Here is a 24,396-nt window from a genome sequence, read left to right as displayed (position 1 = left end):
CTGTACCCAAGAAAGCAAAGGTAACTGAACTAAATGACTATCGCCCCGTAGCACTTACTTCTGTCAACATGAAGTGCTTTGAGAGACTATTCAAGGATCACCTCTACCTTATCGGACACCCTAGTCCCACTTCAATTGGCTTACCACCCCAATAGATCCACAGACGGTGCAATCGTTACCGCACTGCCCCGTCTGGACAAGAGGAATACGTAAGTAAGAATGCAGTTCATTGACTATAGCTCAGCATTCAACACTACCTGTCCTCCAGGACACCTACAGCACGATGTCACAGGGAGGCCAAAAAGATCATCAAGGACAACAACCACCCGAGTCAGTGCCTGTTCACACCGCTACCATCCAGAAGGTCAGTACAGGTGCATCAACGCTGAGACCGAGAGACTGAAAAACAACATCTATCTCAAAGCCACCAGACTGTTAAATACGCCATCACTAGTACATTAGAGGCCGCTGCCCAATATACATAGACTTGAAATCACTGGCCACTTTAATAATGGAATACTAGTCACTTTAATAATGTTTACATATCTTGCATTACTCAACTCACATGTATATACTGTATTATATTCTGTTCTGCTGTATCTTAGTCTATGCCGCTCTGACATTGCTCGTCCAAATATTTATATATTCTTAATTCCATTCCTTCACTTAGATTTGTGTGTATTATTGTGAAATTGTTAGATATGACTTGTTAGATACTACTGCACTCTAGGAGCTAGAAACACAAGCATTTCGCAGCACTCGCAATAACATCTGCTAAACACGCGTATGTGACCAATAACATTTGATTTGATATGAGTGTATCTCAATAGTCTAAATTGTCTGGCTCTTGGAATCACCACACATACCCACGTTTTCAGATCACTGCAGATTAAGGAGAGAAGCTACAGGAAGATGAGATCATGACGCATCATGATGCACTTGTACACTGTCATTCCTGTCAAAAGGGCAGTTGAAAGTGTTACCAACAAAAAACAATCCCCACTGGAAACTCATCTCAAGGTATATAGTTAGAGACATTTGAAGCAGACATAATCTACAGAACATAAGGTAACAATATGCAGCAAATAAGGTAACACACAATAATGATTTTGAGTAAGGATGAAAACATTCTATGAGCTTGGCAGTCATCTTTGTCTCGTTTTGTCTTTTTGTACAGGAGACACAGGATATATTTCACTACAATCCATTCATAAACGTTGATCCTGAGTTTTGAGACGTAACCATGTCAATGGCTGTCTTTTGGCACCAGTGTAGCCCCAAATCGGTCCCAAAATGTTGGGTATTGTTCTAGCTCTTCTGGCCAGTCCAGGTGGGACCTGATCTTCACCAGTCTGGCCAGTCCAGGTGTGCGGACAGCTGGCGAGGAGGGATGGCCTCCAAGAAGACCAGGATGAGGATCTTCCTGTGCTCCACCCGCAGCCGGTTAGTGGCCAGCTTCATCTCTAAAGAGCACCAGTTTCTGAGGAGGTAGTGGCTATTGACCAGGGAGACGGTCCGGCAGCTACTGTAGAGACTCTGTGATATTGTCCACAATGTCCTTCCCCAGCTGGAAGTCTCTGCTGTGCAGACACAAGCGCAGGAAAGGGGGACCTCCTTGTTCCAGCTTGGGCAGGTCCTCCTACACCTTCCAGCGCTTGTCTTTCCCGCAGTAGGGCGTAGTGCCGGTACTGTCCCTTGTTGTTCCAAAACATGACCTCCTCCAACCAGCCGTGAGGGATGTGGAACAGAGTCAGATGATAGTGGCCAGCCAGGTGATGTAGCAGAACCACCAGCATGAAGAGCTGGAGGTCCAGAGAGGTGGAGACAAACTAAATTAAACCTGCATCTGCAGGAGGCCCAGGGAGGTGTTGACAAACTAAATTAATCCTGCGTCAATTGGCCTAGCGTCGTCCGGGTTAGGGAGGGCTTGGTCGGTAGGGATGTCCTTGTCTCATCGCGCACCAGCGACTCCTGTGGCGGGCCGGGCGCAGTGAGCGCTAACCAAGGTTGCCAGGTGCACGGTGTACCCTCCGACACATTGGTGCGGCTGGCTTCCGGGTTGGATGCGCGCTGTGTTAAGAAGCAGTATGGCTGGTTGGGTTGTGTATCGGAGGACGCATGACTTTCAACCTTCGCCTCTCCCGAGCCCGTACGGGAGTTGTAGCGATGAGACAAGATAGTAGCTACTACAACAATTGGATACCACGAAATAGGGGAGAAAAAAGGGGTAAAATTTCAACAACAACAAAAAAGTGCCAATGTTGCCTGACAGGTGCAGGGAATTATTAACATACAATAAACCTCTGACAAGCTGTTCATGGCTACCTGTTTCATCACAGCAAATGCATCTACAGCTACTGCAGAGAACAAACATTGTAATCTTAACTGTTTAAGAGTATGTGAATCTTTGAACGGATTGGAATAAATGGATAAGATCAAAGAGCAAGTAAGACTCTGTAGTCTGAACTTCCAAAAGATGAACCTGAAGACACAGCTACAGGAAATGCAGCTCAATGTGACAGCTGAGACAGTAGACAGAGACTATAATTGTCCCAGTATCAATGTTGACAGGAAACTTCACCTCACACTTGCCCTTCCACACACACACACACACACACACACACACACACACACACACACACACACACACACACACACACACACACACACACACACACACACACACACACACACACACACAAAGATTTTATTTCAGATTCATCTCAACTTCTTCAAATTCTTATCTTACAGAAAGGTCTTTGACTATGCTTCTGTAAGATATCACGTGTTTTTGTTCTACATTGTTATTTTTAGTACTACATTGTTGGGGTGAGAGCTTGCAAGAAAGGCATTTCTCTGTACGTGTGCTCGTGACATTTAAACCTGAAACTTGAAAGAAAATGTGACTGTTAAAAGATAACTGAGAAAGAAGCAGCAGTTATAGTTTTCCTGGGAATCTGTTTTTTAAAGGTGAACATCATTTCATTTCAACTCAATACGTTATAAAGAGCAGAATAAATGGACTGCCGTCCTTGACAACCATTTGAGTGTGTGTCTTTAGCGCTCGCTTGATAATGGAAAGAACGTTCTTAGACTTGACTTGAACTGACCTAATGTGACCAGATGGCGGTGCTGTGGACTCACGCAGGGATTGGACTCAGATCTGAGGAAATTGAGATCATATCATTCACTACTGTGCATCTTAAACTTTATTGTGAGTACTGAAGTTACATAGAAAAGCATGTACTTACTGTGTCTGAGTGGATTATAGAAGTACAGTAGGTACACTCTTTTCTATAATCAAAACATTGAACGATTTGCTGCCCTCTGTACATTATTCAATATTCCAGCAATATTCTTTCATTGAGCATCATAGTACTTCAGTTAAACAGGAAGAAAATACAGTATGAAACTCGATCATATCATTTACATTAGGCAATTACATACATTTCTCTTTTTACGTCCAGAATGATGAATCCACTGAATTAAAAAGTGTTGTAAATCGATACGAACGTCAGATTTGCGGAGTGCATCTCTTCAAAATACCATGTTTCGGAAAAGAATGATATAGTTACAATTGTAGCATTTCTGAAATAAAGTCAAGGCAGGTATACTGAACAATACTGTATTCAAATACAGGACAGATGTTTTGCCTCCAGAATATCAATAACATGATGTTGGACACCCTGTACAGAAACACATAAACAACATTTAAACAAACCCTTCCATAGAGTGTTATAGATTTACAAAGATCCATATTGATATTATCTTGCTTCAATGCACATTTTGAATTGTATAAACAGCCCACAGTTTCTTGTTCTGCTACTTGACAATCTCTTGACTTTCTACATCACTTGACACCGTGTTCCATTTGGCCTCAACAGGACAACCATGTATAATGCAAACTATAAAGCTCTAGATTATACATTTCATTTAAAATATATACACCACATACTTTCTTAGTAATATTGCACAAAGGGACTCCAATGGATCATGAGCGATAGATCCAAACGAGGATAGAGCGAAGGGGTACAAATGGGGACCGTTTAGATACATTCACAGCTGCAAGAAGAGGTGGGTCAGGAGAGTTCTGCAGTTGGGTGGGGGGGACTTGGATGCATACACAAAATATCACCAGGAAGAGAAATCATCAGAGAATATGTAAGATGACACAGAGGTACTGTAACATGAAATGCTCCGCCTTCATCTAGTGGGTGAACTTTGACAGGTTGCTGTTTGATGTCTACTTTGGTGGTCTTTACTGAATGAGTTTGATAAGACTAATAGGCTTTGATTCTTACTGTACCGATGCACTGAAACTGTCATCCTTTATTCATACAGTAGGGGGCAGAAGATGACACATTATGAATTCACTCGTACACCATACACATACATATGTTTTTTAACAGTGGTGGTTGTGTATCACACACACATGCGGAAAAGGAAACAGCGACACACACTTTATACACCGGTAGACATATACACACACACGAGACAGACCCATAGCCAATAGGCCACAGCCATACACACACACACACACACACACACACACACACACAGAGAAAGAACAGGTTTATGTGCGGCAGCAACCAGCACTCTTCATCTCCTTGTTGACATAATCTTCAAGCTGAAACGTTGGTTCATCAGGCTCCTTCAGTGACCTGTGCTTCAGCTCTCTGAGAGAAAAGAGAAAAACAAAGGGCAGAGAAAGCAATAAAGAAAGAAGAAAAGGACGGGGAGATTCAATCTCGTTTCAGCATATTTACTGCATAGGTTTATTTTTGATTATGTGTTTATTTCGAAATCACATGTATGACAAAACAAAAAGGCATTGGTTGACATGTCATCTCTAGAGAACACAGCAGTGGTAAACATCCTACTCACCTGGCCACAGCTGTAAATGCCAGCTCCACGTTCAGGCCAGATTTAGCACTGGTCTCCATGAAGGGCACAGCAAACTCCTGCACAGGGTAGAGTGAGAGTCCACCAAGTTTTAGGGTATTAAGTACCTGGTGTGTTTGTGTGTGTTTTGTGTGTATGCAATATTGTGAAAAGCCGATAAATAAAACTGTTGCTGACACCCCCCCACACACAAAAAAATCCCATTGCATGGAAATATCGTTCTATAGGTTAATTTTCATAATTTTCATTACAAGTGCAGCAGGTTGTGAACTCTGCAAACAATGTTTCCACTCTGATCCTGCCTGCCAGGGTTGGTCCTACAAAGCCCCCTGGTGGGTGAGGATAATAGACAAGGAATTTCTCAAAGCTGCTAATGAGAACCTTGTATGTGTGTGTGTGTGTGTGTGTGTGTGTGTGTGTGTGTGTGTGTGTGTGTGTGTGTGTGTGTGTGTGTGTGTGTGTGTGTGTGTGTGTGTGTGTGTGTGTGTGTGTGTGTGTGTATCCCACATCTGTTGCTATGGGGTAATGATGTTAGGGACACTATAGGATGAATCACAATAATTGTTTGCTAAAATAGTAACTGCTTGCCAAAAATGTAATCCTCGGTATAGGTCACAATCCTTCATATTAACTGCCTGCATTATTACACATATTATTTGTGAATTGTGGAAATTAAGATACACACATTTTTTAAATATGTAAATGTATTTTTTTAGAACTATATATGATACAAAATGAGGTGAGGGTATTGTAAATGATTTTGGCGGTTGATCGGCTTCTGTTCTGTGGGTGGCACTGTGTGCTCTTTTCGAAGTATGAGTCCCGGTCTCTCAGGCCCTGGGATCCGGGAGAACGGGGTGGTCTGCCGGTCACGAGAATGACAACCCAATTTGGGATGGTGGGGATGGGTTTAGCGGGTGGAACAGTGCAAAACAATTGGAGGTCTACTTGGAGGCAAAGCAAATATTATGGTATAGCTATATGGACACTCAATCACTATGGTACTTTTTAATGTTTACGAACATATAGTACCAGTCAAAAGTTTGGACACACCTGCTGATTCAAGGGTTTTTCTTTATTTTGACTATTTTCTACATTGTAGAATAATAGTGAAGACATCAAAACTATGAAATACCACAAATGCAATCATGTAGTAACCAAAAAAGTGTTCTTCAAAGTAGCCTCCCTTTGCCTTGATGACAGCTTTGCACACTTTTGGCATTCTCTCAACCAGCTTTACCAGTTGTTGGCTTTCAAACAGTTGTTGGTTGCTTTTCCTTCACTCTGCAGTCCAACTCATCAAAAACGATCTCAATTGGGTTGAGGCTGGGTGATTGGGGAGGCCAGGTCATCAGCACTCCATCACTCTCCTTCTTGGTCAAATAGCCCTTACACAGCCTGGTGGTGTGTTGGGTCATTGTCCTGTTGAAAAACAAATGAAAGTCCCACAGTGCAAACCAGATGGGATGGCGTATCGCTGCAGAAAGCTGTGGTAGCCATGCTGATTAAGTGTGCCTTGAATTCTAAATAAATCACAGACAATGTCACCAGCAAAGCACCCTCCCACCATCACACCTCCTTCTCCATGCTTTACGGTGGGAACTACACGTGCGGAGATCCTCCGTTCACCTACTCTGCATCTCAAAACTCAAAAGGACAGATTTCCACCGATCTAATGTCCATTGTTCGTGTTTCTTGGCCCAAGGAAGTCTCTTCTAATTATTGGTGTCCTTTAGTAGCAATTTGAGGCCTGATTCACCCAGTCTCCTCTGAACAGTTGATGTTGAGATGTGTCCGTTACTTGAACTCTGTGAAGCATTTATTTGGGCTGCAATCTGAGATGCCGTTAACTCTAATGAACTTGTTCTCTGCAGCAGAGGTAACTCTGGGTATTTCATTCCTGTGGCGGTCCTCATGAGAGCCACTTGATGGTATTTGCGACAGTACTTGAAGAAACGTTCAAAGTTCATGAAATTTTACGCATTGACAGACCTTCATGTCTTAAAGTAATGATGGACTGTAATTTCTGTTTGCTTATTTGAGCTGTTCTTGCATTAATATGGACTTGGTCTTTTACCAAATAGGGCTATATTCTGTATACACAAGCCTACCTTGTCAAAACACAAATGATTCCACAATTAACTTTTTTAACAAGGCACGTCTGCTAATTGAAATGCATTCCAGGTGACTACCTCATGAAGCTGGTTGAGAGAATGCCAAGAGTGTGCAAAGCTGTCATCAAGGCAAAGGGTGGCTACTTTGAAGAATCTCAAATTTAAAAAAATATTTTTATTTGTTTAACACTTTTTTGGTTACTTCATGACTCCATATGTGTTATTTAATAGTTTTGATGTCTTCACTATTCTACAATGTAGAAAATAGTAAAAATGAAGAAAAAGCCTGGAATGATTAGGTGTGTCCAAACTTTTGACTGGTAGTGTATATAGCTGTATGTTTCCACTCCAAGAATGAGAACGGTAAATTACTGTAATTAATAAATGCATTAATAGAAATGTATGTAACTAAATTACAGGGATTAACGGTACATTTACTACTGGTGACATATGTAATGGGGAATTGATCAAAATCTAAAATCAATGGAAAAACAACTCACGCAAGGAAACAATGAATGTCCAGCATCACTACTCTGGACGGCTCTGACTTAGAATACGTGGACAACTACAAATACCTAGGTGTCTGGTTAGACTGTAAACTCTCCTTCCAGACTCACATTAAGCATCTCCAATCCAAAATTAAATCTAGAATCTGCTTCCTATATCGCAACAAAGCATCCTTCACTCATGTTGCCAAACATACCCTCGTAAAACTGGCCATCCTGCCGATCCTCAACTTTGGCGATGTCATCTATAAAATAGCCTCCAACACTCTACTCATCAAATTGGATGCAGTCTATCACAGTGCCATCCGTTTTGTCACCAAAGTCCCATATACTACCCACCACTGCGACCTGTACGCTCTCGTTGGTTGGCCCTCGCTTCATACTCATCGCAAAACCCACTGGCTACAGGTTATCTACAAGTCTCTGCTCGGTAAAGCACCGCCTTATCTCAGCTCACTGGTCACCATAGCAGCACCCACTCGTAGCACGCTCTAGAAGGTATATTTTACTGGACACCCCCAAAGCCAATTCCTCATTTGGTCGCCTTTCCTTGCAGTTCTGTGCTGCCAATGACTGGAACGAACTGCAAAAATCACTGAAGCTGGAGACTCATATCTCCCTCACAGAGCAGCTCACAGATCACTGCACCCATACATAGCCCATCTGTAAACAGCCCATCTATCTACCTCATCCCCATACTGTATTTATTTATTTATCTTGCTCCTTTGTACCCCAGTATCTCTACTTGCACATTCATCTTCTGCACGTCTACCACTCCAGTGTTTAATTGCTATATTGTAATTATTTCTCCACCATGGCCTGTTTATTGCCTTAACTCCCTCATTTGCACTCACTGTATATAGACCTTTTCTACTGACTGTATGTTTGTTTATTCCATGTGTAACTCTGTGTTGTTGTATGTGTCGAACTGCTTTGCTTTATCTTGGCCAGGTCGCAGTTGTAAATGAGAACTTGTTCTCACCTATCCTACCTGGTTAAATAAAGGTGAAATAAAAAATATAAAAACATAAAAATGTGCAAGAATTGGCGGGAGACACCTGAGCCTTTCTTGAGAGACTCGCCAAAATCTTTGCCACACACCCCTCCCTTTCTTCTTGTCTCAACATATAGAAATTATACTCAAGACACATTATCTTCACACAAATGTTTGATGCTTCTCACTTTTGCCACACGCGCTGCCCAAATTGCGGGCTTCCCAAATAGGCATAGGCCTACAAGCTTGTTATTTCAAACAATCCACAGCTATTTTTTTTAAAGAAGTTAATGGTCCTTGATTTCTCTGTCATGCTTTCTGGTGAAGTATTTTGAATGATTTAATTTATTTCTGTATAGACAGGAGCAATTATATAATGTTGGCAAATGTATAACCATTTACTTTCCTATTGGACCCACCGAAAATGACGGTTTATTGGCTTCCTCATTACATGAGTTAAATGTTCTGGTGAGATGCATTATCATAATCTAAATGTGATTTTTGTCATTCTGAACACCGTGGATGGACCCGCTAATGTGTTATGCACTCAATGCACATGGGTCCAGTAAATTTCTTAAATGGCCGGTAAATTAAAATCTTCCCGGTCACCTTGTCCGGCGCCACATTTTCCTGTGCCTGTGTGCGTGCGTGACAGAGGAGTTTTACTGTGTGTGTGTGCGAGAGAGTTTTGTAGGGATTTTTTTAACGTTATTATTACACAGTCTGACAATAACAAGGGTATCTGACATTCGTCTCCCTTACAGCCATGCACAGTAATTTACTGTTACAAGCCTATGGACTCAGAGCGTACCGATGTGAAAAATACATTTTGCGAATTCACTTCAAAGACTCCAAACAAGGCCTCCCGGGTGGCGCAGTGGTCTAAGGAACTGCATCGCAGTGCTAGCTGTGCAACTAGATAATCTGGGTTAGAGTCCAGGCTCTGTTCGATCCGACCGTGACCGGGAGACCAATGGGGTGGTGCAGAATTGGCCCAGCGTTGTCCGGGTTATAGGAGGGTTTGGCCGGCAGGGAAGTCCATGTCCCATCTCATACGAGCGACTTGGGCCAAGCACAGTGCACACTGAAACAGTCGTCGGGTGTACAGTGTTTCCTCCAACACATTGGTGCGGCTGGCATCCGGGTTAAGTGGACATTATGTCAAGAAGCAGTGCGGCTTGGTTGGGTTGTGTTTTAGAGGACGCATAGCTCTTGACCTTTGCCTCTCACGAGTCCGTATGGGAGTTGCAGCATTGAGACAAGCCTGTAACTACCAATTGAATACCATGAAATTGGGTAAAAAAAAGAAGAGAGAAAAAAAAGACTGAACAATAACAACAGAAGGTGCACCTATGAATAAATAAGTAGAGAGATCAAGACACACCCAGACTGTCACCCGTCTATGCAGACTAAAATAGATCGAAATCTAGACATCAAAAGGGTCAATACTGTGTGATTGGGTTGTGTATTTTCTTTCCCAACAGCACACCTTGGCCAGTTTCTCTCCTTCCTCTCTCTTCACCACTCTCTCGTGTGTTGCATCAGCCTGTAAGAGATCACAAACATCTCCTGAAAACATTCTCTCCTTTCATCTATTCTCTGTTTCATCATCTACTCACACTAACAGCATCCTCTCCTTTATTTTCTGCAGAGACGCATATATCTACCTCCTTTCGCGCTCTCTCCATTGATAGTAATGCACTCATCATCCGTCCATCAATATCTACCTCGTTCTTTCTCTCTCTCAATTCATAGTAATGTACTTATTATCCATTCATTCATCCATCCATCCATTCGTCCGTCCTTTCAGTGGGGGGCTGACCTTGTTCCCCAGCAGCATTAGCACCACGTCCTGCTGAGCGTACTCATGGATCTCTGTCAGCCATGCCTGGAGAGAGGGAGGGAGAGAGAGAGGGGCAGAAAGAGAGGGGCAGAGAGAGAGAGAGAGAAATAAAGAGAGAGAGAGAGAGATATGTGACTCGTTTCAGGAAACTAGGTGTATGTTGCACATCACTGCTTCATAGGAGAGGCATTTGAATGTAAACAGATTTTTTTATCAAATGTTTTTTTTGCTGTTGGCAGAAATGCCTTCCGGAACATGTGAACTATCATGTGCCTTAATAACAAACTTGTATTCCATCTGTAAATACTAATGAAATGGGCATGGTTATGGCGTTGAACTGAGCGGATTCGTTTTTAGTGCTCTCCTGACAATTTCAGCTAAACTTCTTTTCAACTCTTCTTTTACATCCTCGTAACACGAACAGCAATTTTATTGGACAATTTCAGGCGTTTCTACATCCTTGATGAATCGACTTAACTTCTTGGATATAGGGGGCGCTATTTTAATTTTTGGATAAAAACGTTCCCGTTTTAAACAAGATATTTTGTCACGAGAAGATGCTCGACTATGCATATAATTGACAGCTTTGGAAAGAAAACACTCTGACGTTTCCAAAACTGCAAAGATATTATCTGTCAGTGCCACAGAACTGATGTTACAGAAAAAACCCAGATAAAATTCCAATCAGGAAGTACCGCATTTTTTGAAACCGCCTCATGGCAATGACTCCTTATATGGCTGTGAAGGAGCTAGGAGTCAGCTTACGTTTTCCACGTTTTCCCCAAGGTGTCTGCAGCATTGTGACGTATTTGTAGGCATATCATTGGAAGATTGACCATAAGAGACTACATCTACCAGGTGGTCGCTTGGTGTATTCCGTCGCAATTATTGCATAATCTCCAGCTGCAGTATTTTTCCGTTTGCCTCTGATGAGAAACCAACTGCCACGAATGATTTAACATCGAATAGATATGTGAAAAACACCTTGAGGATTGATTCTAAACAACGTTTGCCATGTTTCTGTCGATATTATGGAGCTAATTTGGCGTTGTAGTGACTGCATTTTCGCCTTTTTTTCTTAGCCAAATGTGATGAACAAAACGGAGCTATTTCTCCTACACAAATAATCTTTTTGGAAAAAATGAACATTTGCTATCTAACTGAGAGTCTCGTCATTGAAAACATCCGAAGTTCTTCAAAGGTAAATGATTGTATTTGAATGCTTTTCTTGTTTTTGTGAAAATGTTGCCTGCTGAATGCTAGGCTTAATGCTATGCTAGGCTATCAATACTCTTACACAAATGCTTGTGTAGCTTTGGTTGAAAAGCATATTTTGAAAATCTGAGATGACAGTGTTGTTAACAAAAGGCTAAGCTTGTGTTTGAATATATTGATTTCATTTCATTTGCGATTTTCATGAATAGGAAACATTGCGTTATGGTAATAAGCTTGAGGCTATGATTACGCTCCCGGATACGGGATTGCTCGACGCTAGAGGTTAAACATAGTCCTCCTAAAACAAGAAGTACATCTTTCAATGACAATGTAGTCGACGCTAGGCCAGTTAGCCCTGCTAATTCAGCCAGCTCGACTAACACAGTTAGCCCTGCAAGCTCCTCACACCACGAGTCCGACATGGCTACCAACGATGTAGACGACCTAAACCAGAAGCAGAACCAAGGGGTTTTGGAAGCAATCTCTGCCATGAGGGAGGACTTTTCCACCAAACTCGAAGGTGTTCTAACAGGGATTAGTGAGGTTAAACGTGACCTTCAAGCCTACTCCACACACTTGGATGAAGCAGGGGAACGCATTAGCATGGTGGAAGTTACCGTCGTCACTGTCAAAACAACGACCGAAAAGTTTTGAAAAACAGATGGCAGACCTTACTTCAAAACTAAGCTCGCTCGACAATCTACACAGGTAGTCTAATTTGAGACTGGTTAATCTACATGAAAAAGTGGAAAATGGTGACGCAGTTGCATTTCTCGAGAGTTGGGGCCGGACAACTGCGCATTGAAAGAGCCCATTGGCTTCTGGCTCATACATGCCCAAGAAACCACCACTCTCCTTGAGACAAAGTCAGAGTGATGCGGAAAGCCAGGGCTATGGGCAAGGTGGTGCACAGGGACCAAGAGATCATGTTCTTCCCTGACCTATCTGAATGGCGCAGCAGTCTAAGGCACTACATCTCAGTGCTAGAGGCGTCACTATAGACCCTGGTTCGATCCCGGGCTGTATCACAACCGGCCGTGATCAGGAGTCCCATTGGGGGTGCACAATTTGCACAGCGTTGTCCAGGTTAGGGGAGGGTTTGGCCGGGGTAGGCTGTCATTGTAAATAAGAATTTGTTCTTAACTGACTTGCCTAGTTAAATATAGGTTAAATAAAACTGTCACCGAAAAAGAAAAGGCTACGACAGGGTCACACGCCAGCTCAGGTCCCTCAACATTGCCTATGGAATAGCCTTCCCAGCTAAACTACGGCTGACTTACAATGGATGGTCACACGAGTTTGCATCTCCCTCTCAAGTCGAGGTGTTCATCCCTGTCATACGTGAATCTTCTTCCTACTTGTGTTGCCGCTGTGAATTTTACCACAACTCTGGACTAGGGAGAACTAAACCATCTTGGATTATGTGAAGAGGAAAGCCCATAAAATTGTCAGACTCCAGTCACCCAAGTCATGATCTGTTTTTTCTGCTACCGCATGGCAAGCGGTACCGGAGCATCAAGTCTAGGACCAAAATGCTCCTTAACAGCTTTTACTACCGAGCCATAAGACTGCTGAACAATTAATCAAATGATCACTGGACTATTTACATTGACCCCGCCACCCATTTGTTTTTACACTGCTGCTACTCACTTTATTATCTATGCATAGTCACTTCACCCCTACCTACATGTACAAATGACCTGAACTAACCTGTACCCCCGTCAGACTCAATACCCCTTGTATATAGCCTCGCTATTGTTATGTTATTGTGTTACTTTTTATTATTATTACTTTTATTTTTTTACTTTAGTTTATTTGGTAAATATTTTCTTACCTCTTCTTGAACTGCACTGTTGGTTAAGGGCTTGTAAGTAAGCATTTCACGGTAAGGTCTACACTTGTTGAATTCGGCGCATGTCACAAATAAAGTTTGATTTGAATCGATTTTTGACTATTGGCAAGCTAAGTAACATTAGCAAATGTATTAGCTGTTACTGTAGTACTGTAGCTAGCATAACAGTTAGTTCAGTTTCTTCTATATGACAGGCAAGATAGTTGAACGGTAGACATTATGTTTAAGTATATTTGTGTTATGTTGATGAATCTCTTCCATTGGATTACATAAAACACTGTGAAATGCCGGCGAAGATGTTTAGCACCATGTAAACTGACACATCGGGACCATATTCATTCATCCTGCACCACCGAGAAGCATCGGGACTACTTTATATGAAGACTTAAGATTCGATCATATCCTTGGACTAAAATGATTGACACTCACGTGCATGCCTGACATCAGCATCATGTGCAAGGGCCTTTGGGTTATGTAGCACATATTCAATGGCATATTTTTTTCTCACGTAGCCTGTCAATTTCTGATCTTTGATACTTTCTGGAGTTTATAAATTACCATGGTATACTACGTTAACGCTATACAGTTGAAGTCGGAAGTTTACATACACCTTAGCCAACTTCATTTAAACTCAGTTTTTAACAATTCCTGACATTTAATCCTAGTAAAAAAACTGTCTTAGGTCAATTAGGATCACCACTTTATTTTAAGAATCTGAAATGTCAGAATATTAGTAGTGAATGATTTATTTCATCTTTTATTTCTTTCATCTCATTCCCAGTGAGTCATTAGTTTACATATACTCAATTAGTATTTGGTAGCATTGCCTTTACATTGTTTAACTTGGGTCAAACGTTTTGGGTAACTTTCCACAAGCATGGAAGTATGCTTGGGGTCATTGTCCATTTGGAAGACCCATTTGTGACCAAGCTTTAACTTCCTGACTGATGTCTTGAGATGTCTCTATAATATATCCACATACTTTTCCATCCTCATGATGCCATCTATTTTGTGAAATGCACGAGTCCCTCCTGCAGCAAAGCACCCACACAATATGATGATGCCACCCCCGTGCTTCACGGTTGGGATGGTGTTCTTCGTCTTGTAAGCATCGCCCCTTTTCCTCCAAACATAACGATGGTCATTATGGCCAAACAGTTCTATTTTTGTTAAATCAGACCAGAGGACAAAAAGTACGATGTTTGTCCCCATGTGCAGTTGCAAACTGAAGTCGGGCTTTTTTATGGTGGTTTTGGAGCAGTGGCTTCTTCCTTGCTGAGCGGCCATTCAGGTTATGTCGATAAAGAACTCGTTTTACTGTGGACATAGATACTTTTGTACCGGTTTCCTCCAGCATCTTCACATGGTCCTTTGCTGTTATTCTGGTATTGAGTTCCACTTTTCGCACCAAAGTACGTTCATCTCTCGGAGACAGAACGTGTCTCCTTCCTGAGCGGTATGATGACTGCGTGGTCCCATGGTGTTTATACTTGCGTACTACTGTATTGACAGATGAACGTGGTACCTTCAGGCATTTGGAAATTGCTCCCAAGGACTTGTGGAGGTCTACAATTTCTTTGTCTGAGGTCTTGGCTGATTTCTTTAGATTTTTTCCATGATGTCAAGCAAAGAGCCAGTGAGTTTTAAGTTAGGCCTTGAAATACATCCACAGGTGCACCTCCAATTGACTTAAATTATGTAAATTAGCCTATCAGCATTTTCTAAAGCCATGACATAATTTTCTGGAATTTTCCAAGCTGTTTAAAGGCACAGTCAACTTAGTGTATGTAAACTTCTGACCCACTGGAATTGTGATACAGTGAATTATAAGTGAAATAATCTGTCTGTAAACAATTGTTGGAAAAATGACTTGTGTCATGCACAAAGCAGATGTCCTAACCGACTTGCCAAAACTATAGTTTGTTAACAAGAAATTTGTGGAGTGGTTGAAAAACTAGTTTTAATGACTCCAACCTAAGTGTATGTAAACTTCTGACTTCAACTGTAATTGTATGGGCCATTTTACTAGCAGCAGACCATATGTTGTGGATCATCTACAACTATTTTGGACTGTCCATACTGTAATGGTAACGTTAGTCAGGCTTCACTAACTAGCGTTACTGTTTTCGGTGGAGCAATTCTTTGCTACTTTTCAAATGAATATTACGTGACATTTCACATATCATCTCGCTGGATATGCCTTTTGTTGTGATATTTCACATAACATCTTGCAAGATGTGCCTTTTGTTTCGTTCGTGAGGAGTAATGGCTGAGCGAAAGCGTTGGGTGTCTCGTTTACATTTACATTTAAGTCATTTAGCAGACGCTCTTATCCAGAGCGACTTACAAATTGGTGAATTCACCTTCTGACATCCAGTGGAACAGCCACTTTACAATAGTGCATCTAAATCATTAAGGGGGGGGGGGGGTGAGAAGGATTACTTATCCTATCCTAGGTATTCCTTGAAGAGGTGGGGTTTCAGGTGTCTCCGGAAGGTGGTGATTGACTTTAGGGAGACAATGGGGTTTAGTGTTTCACTATTATGGATTTGTTTGTTCCAACAGATCTTTACATATTTTCCTCACTACAAAATATTCATGGGGTCCTTTTGGTTACTAAACATATTTTAGATATGCCTTTTTGCTATAGCGTATTCCATTTTTACATCTTTGTTTAAATGACTTCAAATGTAAAACTCAAATTTACTTTGTGGAATGTCCGTGGAGTTTGTAAACTATCCAAGCTGAAACTGTAACGGGTTTCTTCTAACCCCTCCTCTGACGAAGAGGTGGAACAAGGATCGGACCAAAATGCAGCGTGGTTAGTTAGATACATCTTTAATGAAGATGAAACACGAACAATACAAAACAACAAACGTGGAAAACCGAAACAGCCCTATCTGGTGCAACAAACACAGAGACAGGAACAATCACCCACAAACACACAGTGAAACCCAGGCTACCTAAATATGGTTCCCAATCAGAGACAATGACTAACACCTGCCTCTGATTGAGAACCCATATCAGGCCAGACATAGAAATAGACAAACAAGACATCCAACATAGAATGCCCACTCAGATCACACCCTGACCAACCAAACCATAGAAACATACAAATAAACTATGGTCAGGGTGTGACAGAAACAGGTGATTACTAGGTTAAACAACAACATTCATCAATTGTGTTCCTTCAAGAAACACACTTGTTGAAGGATGAGCTACTTAAAGTACGTAGGAGATGTCAACGGCAAGTAATAGCATCCTGTTCCTCCTCTCATTCTTGTGGTGTGATGGTATTAATTCACAAATATGTTCTGTTTCAAGTGGATAATATTATAACTGTACAGGTAACTCGTTTTGACTGAGCGTATTAATCTGGTTAACGTTTATGGTCCTAATGATGGCAATTCCAAATTCTTTGAGAATGTATTTCTATTGATAGCCTCCCTTCCTGGTAAAGTCCTAATGGCAGAGGATTTTAATTGCACTCTTGATCCTCATCTAGATCGCTCCTCTGGTTTAGACACTTCCTACTTGAAGAGTGGAAAGAAATTATAGGATTTCATTAAGGACTTAAATCTATGTGAACCTTGGAGGACACAGAACCCGGGTAAAAGGGAGTATTCATGTTACTCGTCGACATTTAAATCATATTCTCATATAGACTACTTTTTAGTTTCTTGCTCATTGCTTTCCAATGTAGCAGGAAGTGGATATGATAGTATTGTTCTGAGTGACCATTCCTTTGTGTCATTATTCTATAGGGATACAAAACTAGTAAAAGTATCCTCTAGATGGCGTTTGCATCCCAGATCGTTACAGGACCCAGACTACTTAAACTATGTTGGAGTGCATATAGATGTATATTTTAGATTGAACACTGGCCAAAAGTCAGCGAGTACCAGATGGGAGGCTTTCAAAGCATATATCAGGGGGCAAATTATACATTTTACCAGTTTCAAATCAAATCAATTAAATCTGAAAATGAGAGAGACAGCAATATCAGAGAATTGGAGAGGGAAGCTTTATTGGATAACTCAGTAGAAGTAAACAAGGAATTATTTGCTCTTAAAGCTCAGAATGAAGAACTTTCTACCTCAAAGGCTGCAAACAGCTTAAAGAAGCAGAAACAGTCCTTCTATGATCAAGGTGAAAAACCTGGTAAATTGCTGGCATGGCGCATTAAGAAGTTAAATTCAGACAGAGCCATTAATATAATTCATAATTTACAAGACAAATTATCAATGGATCCTGTAAAAATAAACTAAACATTTGCATCCTACTACAACACACTTTACAACTCTGAATCTCCTTTAACTAATCAGACATCATTTTTGGATGGTCTTGAGTTTCCCGCTATTTCAGAAGACACAAAATTGGATCTGGAAAAGGAATTGGATGGTGTTGAAATATCTGATGCTATTTCCAATATGAAGGAAGGTAAAGCGGCAGGTCCAGATGGGCTCCCAATAGATATTTAAGGACAAACTTCTAGGTCCACTTTTGGATATGTATTCTGAATCCTTTCAGCAAGGTTGTTTCTCCTCCTCTCTAAGGAGTGCTATAATCACTCTCATTCTGAAGCCTGATAAATTCCCAACAAAATGTGAAAGTTACAGACCGATTTCTCTTCTGAACTCCGACTCAAAAACAATTGCTAAAGCTTTAGCCAAGAGAATGGATAGAGTGCTCTCATATCTAATACACAAAGACCAAAATGGCTTTGTGAAAAACCGTCAAGGTTTTCACAACGTGAGGAGAGATCTAAACATAGTGCATGTGTGAAGGGTCCCCTGATAGTGCCATACTCTCACTTGATGCAGATAAGTAATTCGATAGAGTTGAGTGGTCTTATTTATTTGAAATGCTTAAGAGATTTGGGTTTGGGAATTACTTCTGTAAATGGATTAAGATATTATATAGCGACCCCACTGCAGAAGTTGCCACAACCTTTTAAGGTTTTTGGGGCACGAGACAAGGGTGTCCGAACAGTCCAGGGCTCTTTCTTTTAGCTATAGAACCCTTTGCAATTGCAGTAATGGCCCACCCATCAATTAGTGTAATTAAAACATAGGATTTTGAACATCAAGTGGCCCTGTATGCCTATCATACCCTCGTATTCCTAACAGATCTAAAGAATTCTCTCTTCCCTCTCCAATTTAATTCACAACTTTCGTCAATTTTCTGGGTTTAAAGTTAATAAAACCAAATCTTCTATCCTTTTCCTCAGCAAGCAATGGAGACTGAATCCAGTTGTATAGCATTCATTTGTGAATACAGAACAAGGTTTCACATATCTTGGTATTAAAATCATACCAGAAATTAGCTCCTTGAGTTCAACAACTTATGAACCCGTGGTAATGAGTGTAACAGAATCCATCAACAGATGGACATCATTGCCTATATCTTGGTAGAATAAATATCATTAAGATGAATATTCTGCCCAAATTTCTTTATCTATTTTGATCAATTTCTCTGGCTCTACCACCTTTATTTTCCCCAAAGATCAGAAAGATACTCTCAAATTGTATCTGGAGCAACAGAAAACCAAGGCTTAGACTCTCTCTTTTTTATTTGCCCTATGACAGAGGGGGGTTGCAACTTCCAAACCTACAGTGGTATTACTGGGCTACACAGTTTAGAGCTGCAATGTTTTGGTTCTCCAAGAAAGCAAACTTACCCTGGTCGCAGACTGAAATGCTGTCCACAAAAGGCTTAACTTTGGATGGATATTTGTACTCTGCTCCCTTTAAGAAACTAAAGAATAATACTGCTAATCACTTCGTTAAAAACATCCTAACTATATGGCACAAAGTATAGCAATATCTGATCCCCTGTATTATCCAGTTTTACACCAATTTGGGGCAATAACAATTTCATAACAGGTAAAAATGACGTTGGGTTTAAAGAATGGGCAAGAAAAGGGATTGTTAAAGTAATGGATTTATACAATGAAAAAGGGATCATGTCATTTGAAGAACTAAAGGGAAGATTTAATTTACCACAAAAGCATTTTTTCAAATACTTACAATTGAGAAGCTTTATTTTTTTCCAGTCTAAAACAATCTTCCCTACAACCTCATTTGACCACTTTAGAAACGCTCTCTGTTAATATGTGCTATGGGAGAATGGCCGCTACTCGTAAAGACAACTCTGATAGTAAGAGACTTCAGTGGATACAAGATATTCAGGAATATGTTTCAACAGAGGACCGGGGTATGATATGTTCTAGAGCTTAGATACAGACAATAAACACCCACCTGAGAATGTTGCTTTTAAGCTCCACAAATTTGACCGTAATATCCCAGACCCGTGTGTTAAATGTAACACACATTTTTGAACGTTGTATCATTGCCTGTGGGAATGTGCTGAGATACAAAAGTTTTGGAGCTCAGTACTGCACTATACCTCTACTCCAATATCTCCAATCCCTAAACTTTGCATCCTAAATCTTTACCCAGAGAATATCACTTTACATAGGAGAGAAAAGAAAATGGTTGACCTCTGTCTATTACAAGCTTGATGTTCAATTGCTCTCCACTGGAAGTATGTCAGTTCCCCCTCACTTGGTCATTGGTTAAAATAATTAACGTCAAGCCTGGCTCTTGAAAAAAAATGTACAATTGTTAAATTACGATTCTAGTTGGTTTAGCCACGGAAAAAGCCAGGAACCTTCCCGCTAGCCATGATTGTCTGAGATAATGGATGGGCTGGACATGCCAGGGGATGAGTTTGGATTGGTCTGCCATGTAGCATGCTTCTGTCTAGAACGTGAGCTGGTCAGTATGTGTTGAAAGTCCTTTCTACAGTGCCGTTTTTGAAAGATATAACAGACATCGATAACTACACAAGTGTTGCAACTTTTCTCAACAACATCGATGCCCCGAATTTAGCAGGTGCTATTCACAGATCAGTTGCAAAATGATGGGCTACTTTCTGACACATTAATATGTAAAGGACCTTATATTTTAACTAACAAATGATTGGTGAATATGCATACAAATCACATGTAGCCTATCTGTCTTCAGCCAAAATAAGTGTTGGGGAGTTTCAAAGAAGAGAAAGTGCACGATGGTGTGATCACATCCAACATGGATCAAAAAAACTACTTTCTGAAATGATCCTACAGAGATTCATCCAGGTCAGATTTGTTATTTCTTTACATGATCGTACAGAGCAGATTTTACTCCCTCTATAGCAAAACAATTATGACATATGCTCTGTTTAAAAAAAATTCAAAACGTTCTTGTTATATGACAGAGGTTCAATCCATTTGTGACACTCTATATATAATATCTCTTATATTTTATTCTGTAATCTTACATTATATTAATTCTAACTCTAAAATATAGACCCTATGTGTGTTAAGTGTGATCACGGCATGGGGATGTATGCTAACTGCATCACTATGTATGCTAACCGCGTCACTATGTATGCTAACCGCGTCACTATGTATGCTAACCGCGTCACTATGTATGCTAGCCGAGTCACTATCTATGCTAGCCGAGTCACTATGTATGCTAGCCGAGTCACTATGTATGCTAACCGCGTCACTATGTATGCTAACCGCGTCACTATGTATGCTAACCGCGTCACTATGTATGCGCGTCACTATGTATGCTAACCGCGTCACTATGTATGCTAGCCGAGTCACTATGTATGCTAGCCGAGTCACTATGTATGCTAACCGCGTCACTATGTATGCTAACCGCGTCACTATGTATGCTAACCGCGTCACTATGTATGCTAACCGCGTCACTATGTATGCTAACCGCGTCACTATGTATGCTAACCGCGTCACTATATATGCTAACCGCGTCACTATGTATGCTAACCGTGTCACTATGTATGCTAACCGCGTCACTATGTATGCTAACCGAGTGAATTTTGGAACGCATCCTCATTTTTATTTATTCTATTTTATTTAACCTTTATTTAACTAGGCAAGTCAGGTAAGAACAAATTCTTATTTACAATGATGGCCAACTTGTAAAGCCCCCTGGCCAAACCCTCCCGTAACCCAAACGATACAAGGCCAATTGTGCCGATCTATGGGACTCCCAATCATGGCTGGTTGTGATACTCCCGTGATCGAACCTGGGTCTGTAGTTACACCTATAGCACTGCGACAGGAGGCTAATTGCTAATGAATGTGAAGAAATGAAAGTAGTGGAAGGTCTGAATTTAAAAAAGAGGAATTTAGAAGATGCAGCTGTCAGGTTACCTTGACAACGGTTGCAACAGCAGGGTCAATGTTAAATGTCTCTTTCTCCTTCCCAACAAAAGCAATGGCTATATAAAAGGTGCATGCTGACAAGAAAGAGGTAAAAAATAGGGCTGTTTGAAAGAAACAGTTGTCACCCCTGTTCTCAGTCTGAGTAGTGCCCTACTAGCATCTTCCTTTCTCCTCCCCCATAATATGTCTTATTTCAAATACAGGTTAGTGGTCCCTGGCCGCCCTTTTAGCTATTCTGGTTAAATAGAGGTTAGTGTCTCTGGGGAACCATGATAGATTTCATGAAGGAAACCAGTCAAACACGCCACCATTCCTCCTTCTATGAATACCTCTGTTTACACACCTCCCTCTCCATCATGTCATTATGTGTGCATTAGGATGGTCCACTCCATTAGGATGGTCCACTCAATCTCTTCTCTCTCTTCTATTCACTCTCCATCTTGCTTTCTCTCCCTCTACTCTGTCTCTCTCATCTAAGGCAGCTCCAATCATCCATGCTTCATATCCTTCGTTCCTCAAGCACTTAACGCTACCGGTCTTCCTACGGTCTAAATTGGGAGTCTCAGGCACACCTGAAAGCAGTAGAGGATTATGGGACACACTCTGTGACACTGTTCCTGTGATTAGTTTTGATGGCAGGAGGCTGAATAGAGGGAGAGGGAGATGAGAAAAGAAGTTAGTGAACACATGAGCTTGCCATTTGTCCTGCTGTGCTGTCTCCTTCTCTACCTGTTAGAGCAGAGCTCATGACAGCAGTGTTATCTTATCTAATCACAGGGTGCTGGTCTACATGAGTGTTTTTCATTAACCCACATAATGAGACATATTGCCAGTTATGGTAATTACTTTTCATTAGGTTTAGATCTGTGGCAGAGTGATCAGTGCTGGGAGGGAGGGTTGCTTGTGTTTAGAGATTGTGACCAAATCTATCGCAGTGTGTCTGAGTAAGTGCTTGTGTGTGTGTCAGTGTGCATGCTTGTGTGTAGCTCTAATTAACAGAAAGTAACAAATGAAAATAACCCCAAACTATATTTGAAAGTATACTGTATCTCTGTCTTCCATCTCACTCCTTAGTAGCCACTATCCTATCACTGTGATGAGACCATGGATGGATGAATAAGCAAACCAGCTCTTCCACTCGCCTGGAGCATCTCTCTCTCTACACAAGCATCAAATCACGGTCATCGAGGGGAAAGGGGGAGGAGGGAGAGGAAGAGAGAGAGAGAGAAAGAGAGAGGGGAGAGTGATAAAGAGAGAGAGAGCAGGGATTCTGTATAACAAAAGAACAATAATTGATCGTTTTCAATTCAAAAGGTCAACAAAAAATGTATAAGCTTCTTAGCAAAGGGCAATTTATCAAGCAAGAATTTTGTTCTTGCTTGTTGTGAGCGGGGAGGGGAAAACTGAAAATGTGCTGTTATTGGCAGAGGTTTGGAACTCTCTCACTTATTGGTCTATTAACTAATTTACCGCATAGGGATTTCACCATGGAAGGCCAAAACTCCAATCCACCAAAAGAGTCTGAAATTTAAGGCGATCTTTTCAAACAGCTTTTACACTAAAAGGGCATTTATCATCATTTTCACAATTTCACAGTGCAATATACACTGCATTCAGAAAGTATTCAGACCCCTTCACTTTTTCCACATTTTGTTACTTTACAGTCTTATTCTAAAATGTATTCAATAAAAACAATTCTTCATCAATCTACACACAATACCCCAGATTGACAAATTGAAAATAGGTTTTTAGACATTTTTGCAAATGTATTAAAAAATAACAACAGAAATACCTTATTTACATAAGTATTCAGAACATTTGTTATGAGGTTCTAAATTGAGCTCAGGTGCATTCTGTTTCATTGACAATCCTTGAGATGTTTCTACAACTTGATTGGAGTCCAACTGTGGTAAATTAAACTGATTGGACATGATTTGGAAAGGCACACACCTGTCTATATAAGGTCCCACAGTTGGCAGAGCATGTTCTAGAGCTGGCCGCCCGGCCAAACTGAGTAATCGGGGGAAAAGGGCCTTGGTCAGGGAGGTGATCAAGAACCCAATGGTCACTCTGACAGAGCTCCAGAGTTGGGAGAATGGAGAACCTTCCAGAAGGACAAACATCTCTGCAGCACTCCACCATGGTAGAGTGACCAGACTGAAGCACACCTCAGTAAAAAGCAAACTCCGCTTGGAGTTTGCAAAATGCACCTAAAGGACTCTCAAACCATGAGAAACAAGATTCTCTGGTCTGATGAAACCAAGATTGAACTCTTTCGCATGAATGCCAAGAGTCACGTCTGGAGGAAACCTGGCACCATCCCTACGGCGAAGCATGGTGGTGGCAGCATCATACTGTGGGGATGATTTCAGCGGCACGTTTATTAAAAAAAATATTTCACCTTTATTTAATTAGGCAAGTCAGTTAAGAACAAATTATTATTTACAATGACGGCCTCCCAAAAGGCAAAAGGACTCCTGCGGGGACGGTGGCCATGGATTAAACATTTAAAATAAATACAATATAAATATAGGACAAAACACACATCACAATAAGAGAGACAACACCACACTACATAAAGAGAGACCTAAGACAACAACATAGCAAGGCAGCAACACATGACAACACAGCATGGTAGCAACACAACATGGCAGCAGCACAAAACATGGTACAAACATTATTGAGCACAGACAACAGCACAAAGGGCAAGAAGGTAGAGACAACAATACATCAC

At 41.1% G+C, this 24,396-nt stretch overlaps 1 protein-coding gene across 1 annotated transcript in view; it reads right to left on the bottom strand.

Moving 5' to 3' along the window:
* Positions 1-3,191: 3,191 nt before the first annotated feature.
* Positions 3,192-24,396, bottom strand: part of LOC135505069 (ras-related protein Rab-26-like) — a 128,852-nt gene continuing 107,647 nt past the window's right edge. Inside the window, exons 6-9 of the mRNA XM_064924133.1 lie at positions 10,339-10,404; positions 10,006-10,062; positions 4,885-4,961; positions 3,192-4,676 (exon numbers count right to left, since the gene is read on the bottom strand). Coding sequence (XP_064780205.1) covers positions 4,574-4,676; positions 4,885-4,961; positions 10,006-10,062; positions 10,339-10,404 — 303 coding nt within the window. The 3' untranslated portion in view covers positions 3,192-4,573. The remainder of the gene's footprint in view (positions 4,677-4,884; positions 4,962-10,005; positions 10,063-10,338; positions 10,405-24,396) is intronic.

Source organism: Oncorhynchus masou, chromosome 18, assembly GCF_036934945.1.
Source record: "Oncorhynchus masou masou isolate Uvic2021 chromosome 18, UVic_Omas_1.1, whole genome shotgun sequence".
Taxonomy (NCBI): Eukaryota; Metazoa; Chordata; class Actinopteri; order Salmoniformes; family Salmonidae; genus Oncorhynchus; species Oncorhynchus masou.
Note: the sequence above shows the minus strand (reverse complement) of the source record. Positions and strands in the feature narration are given on the sequence as shown.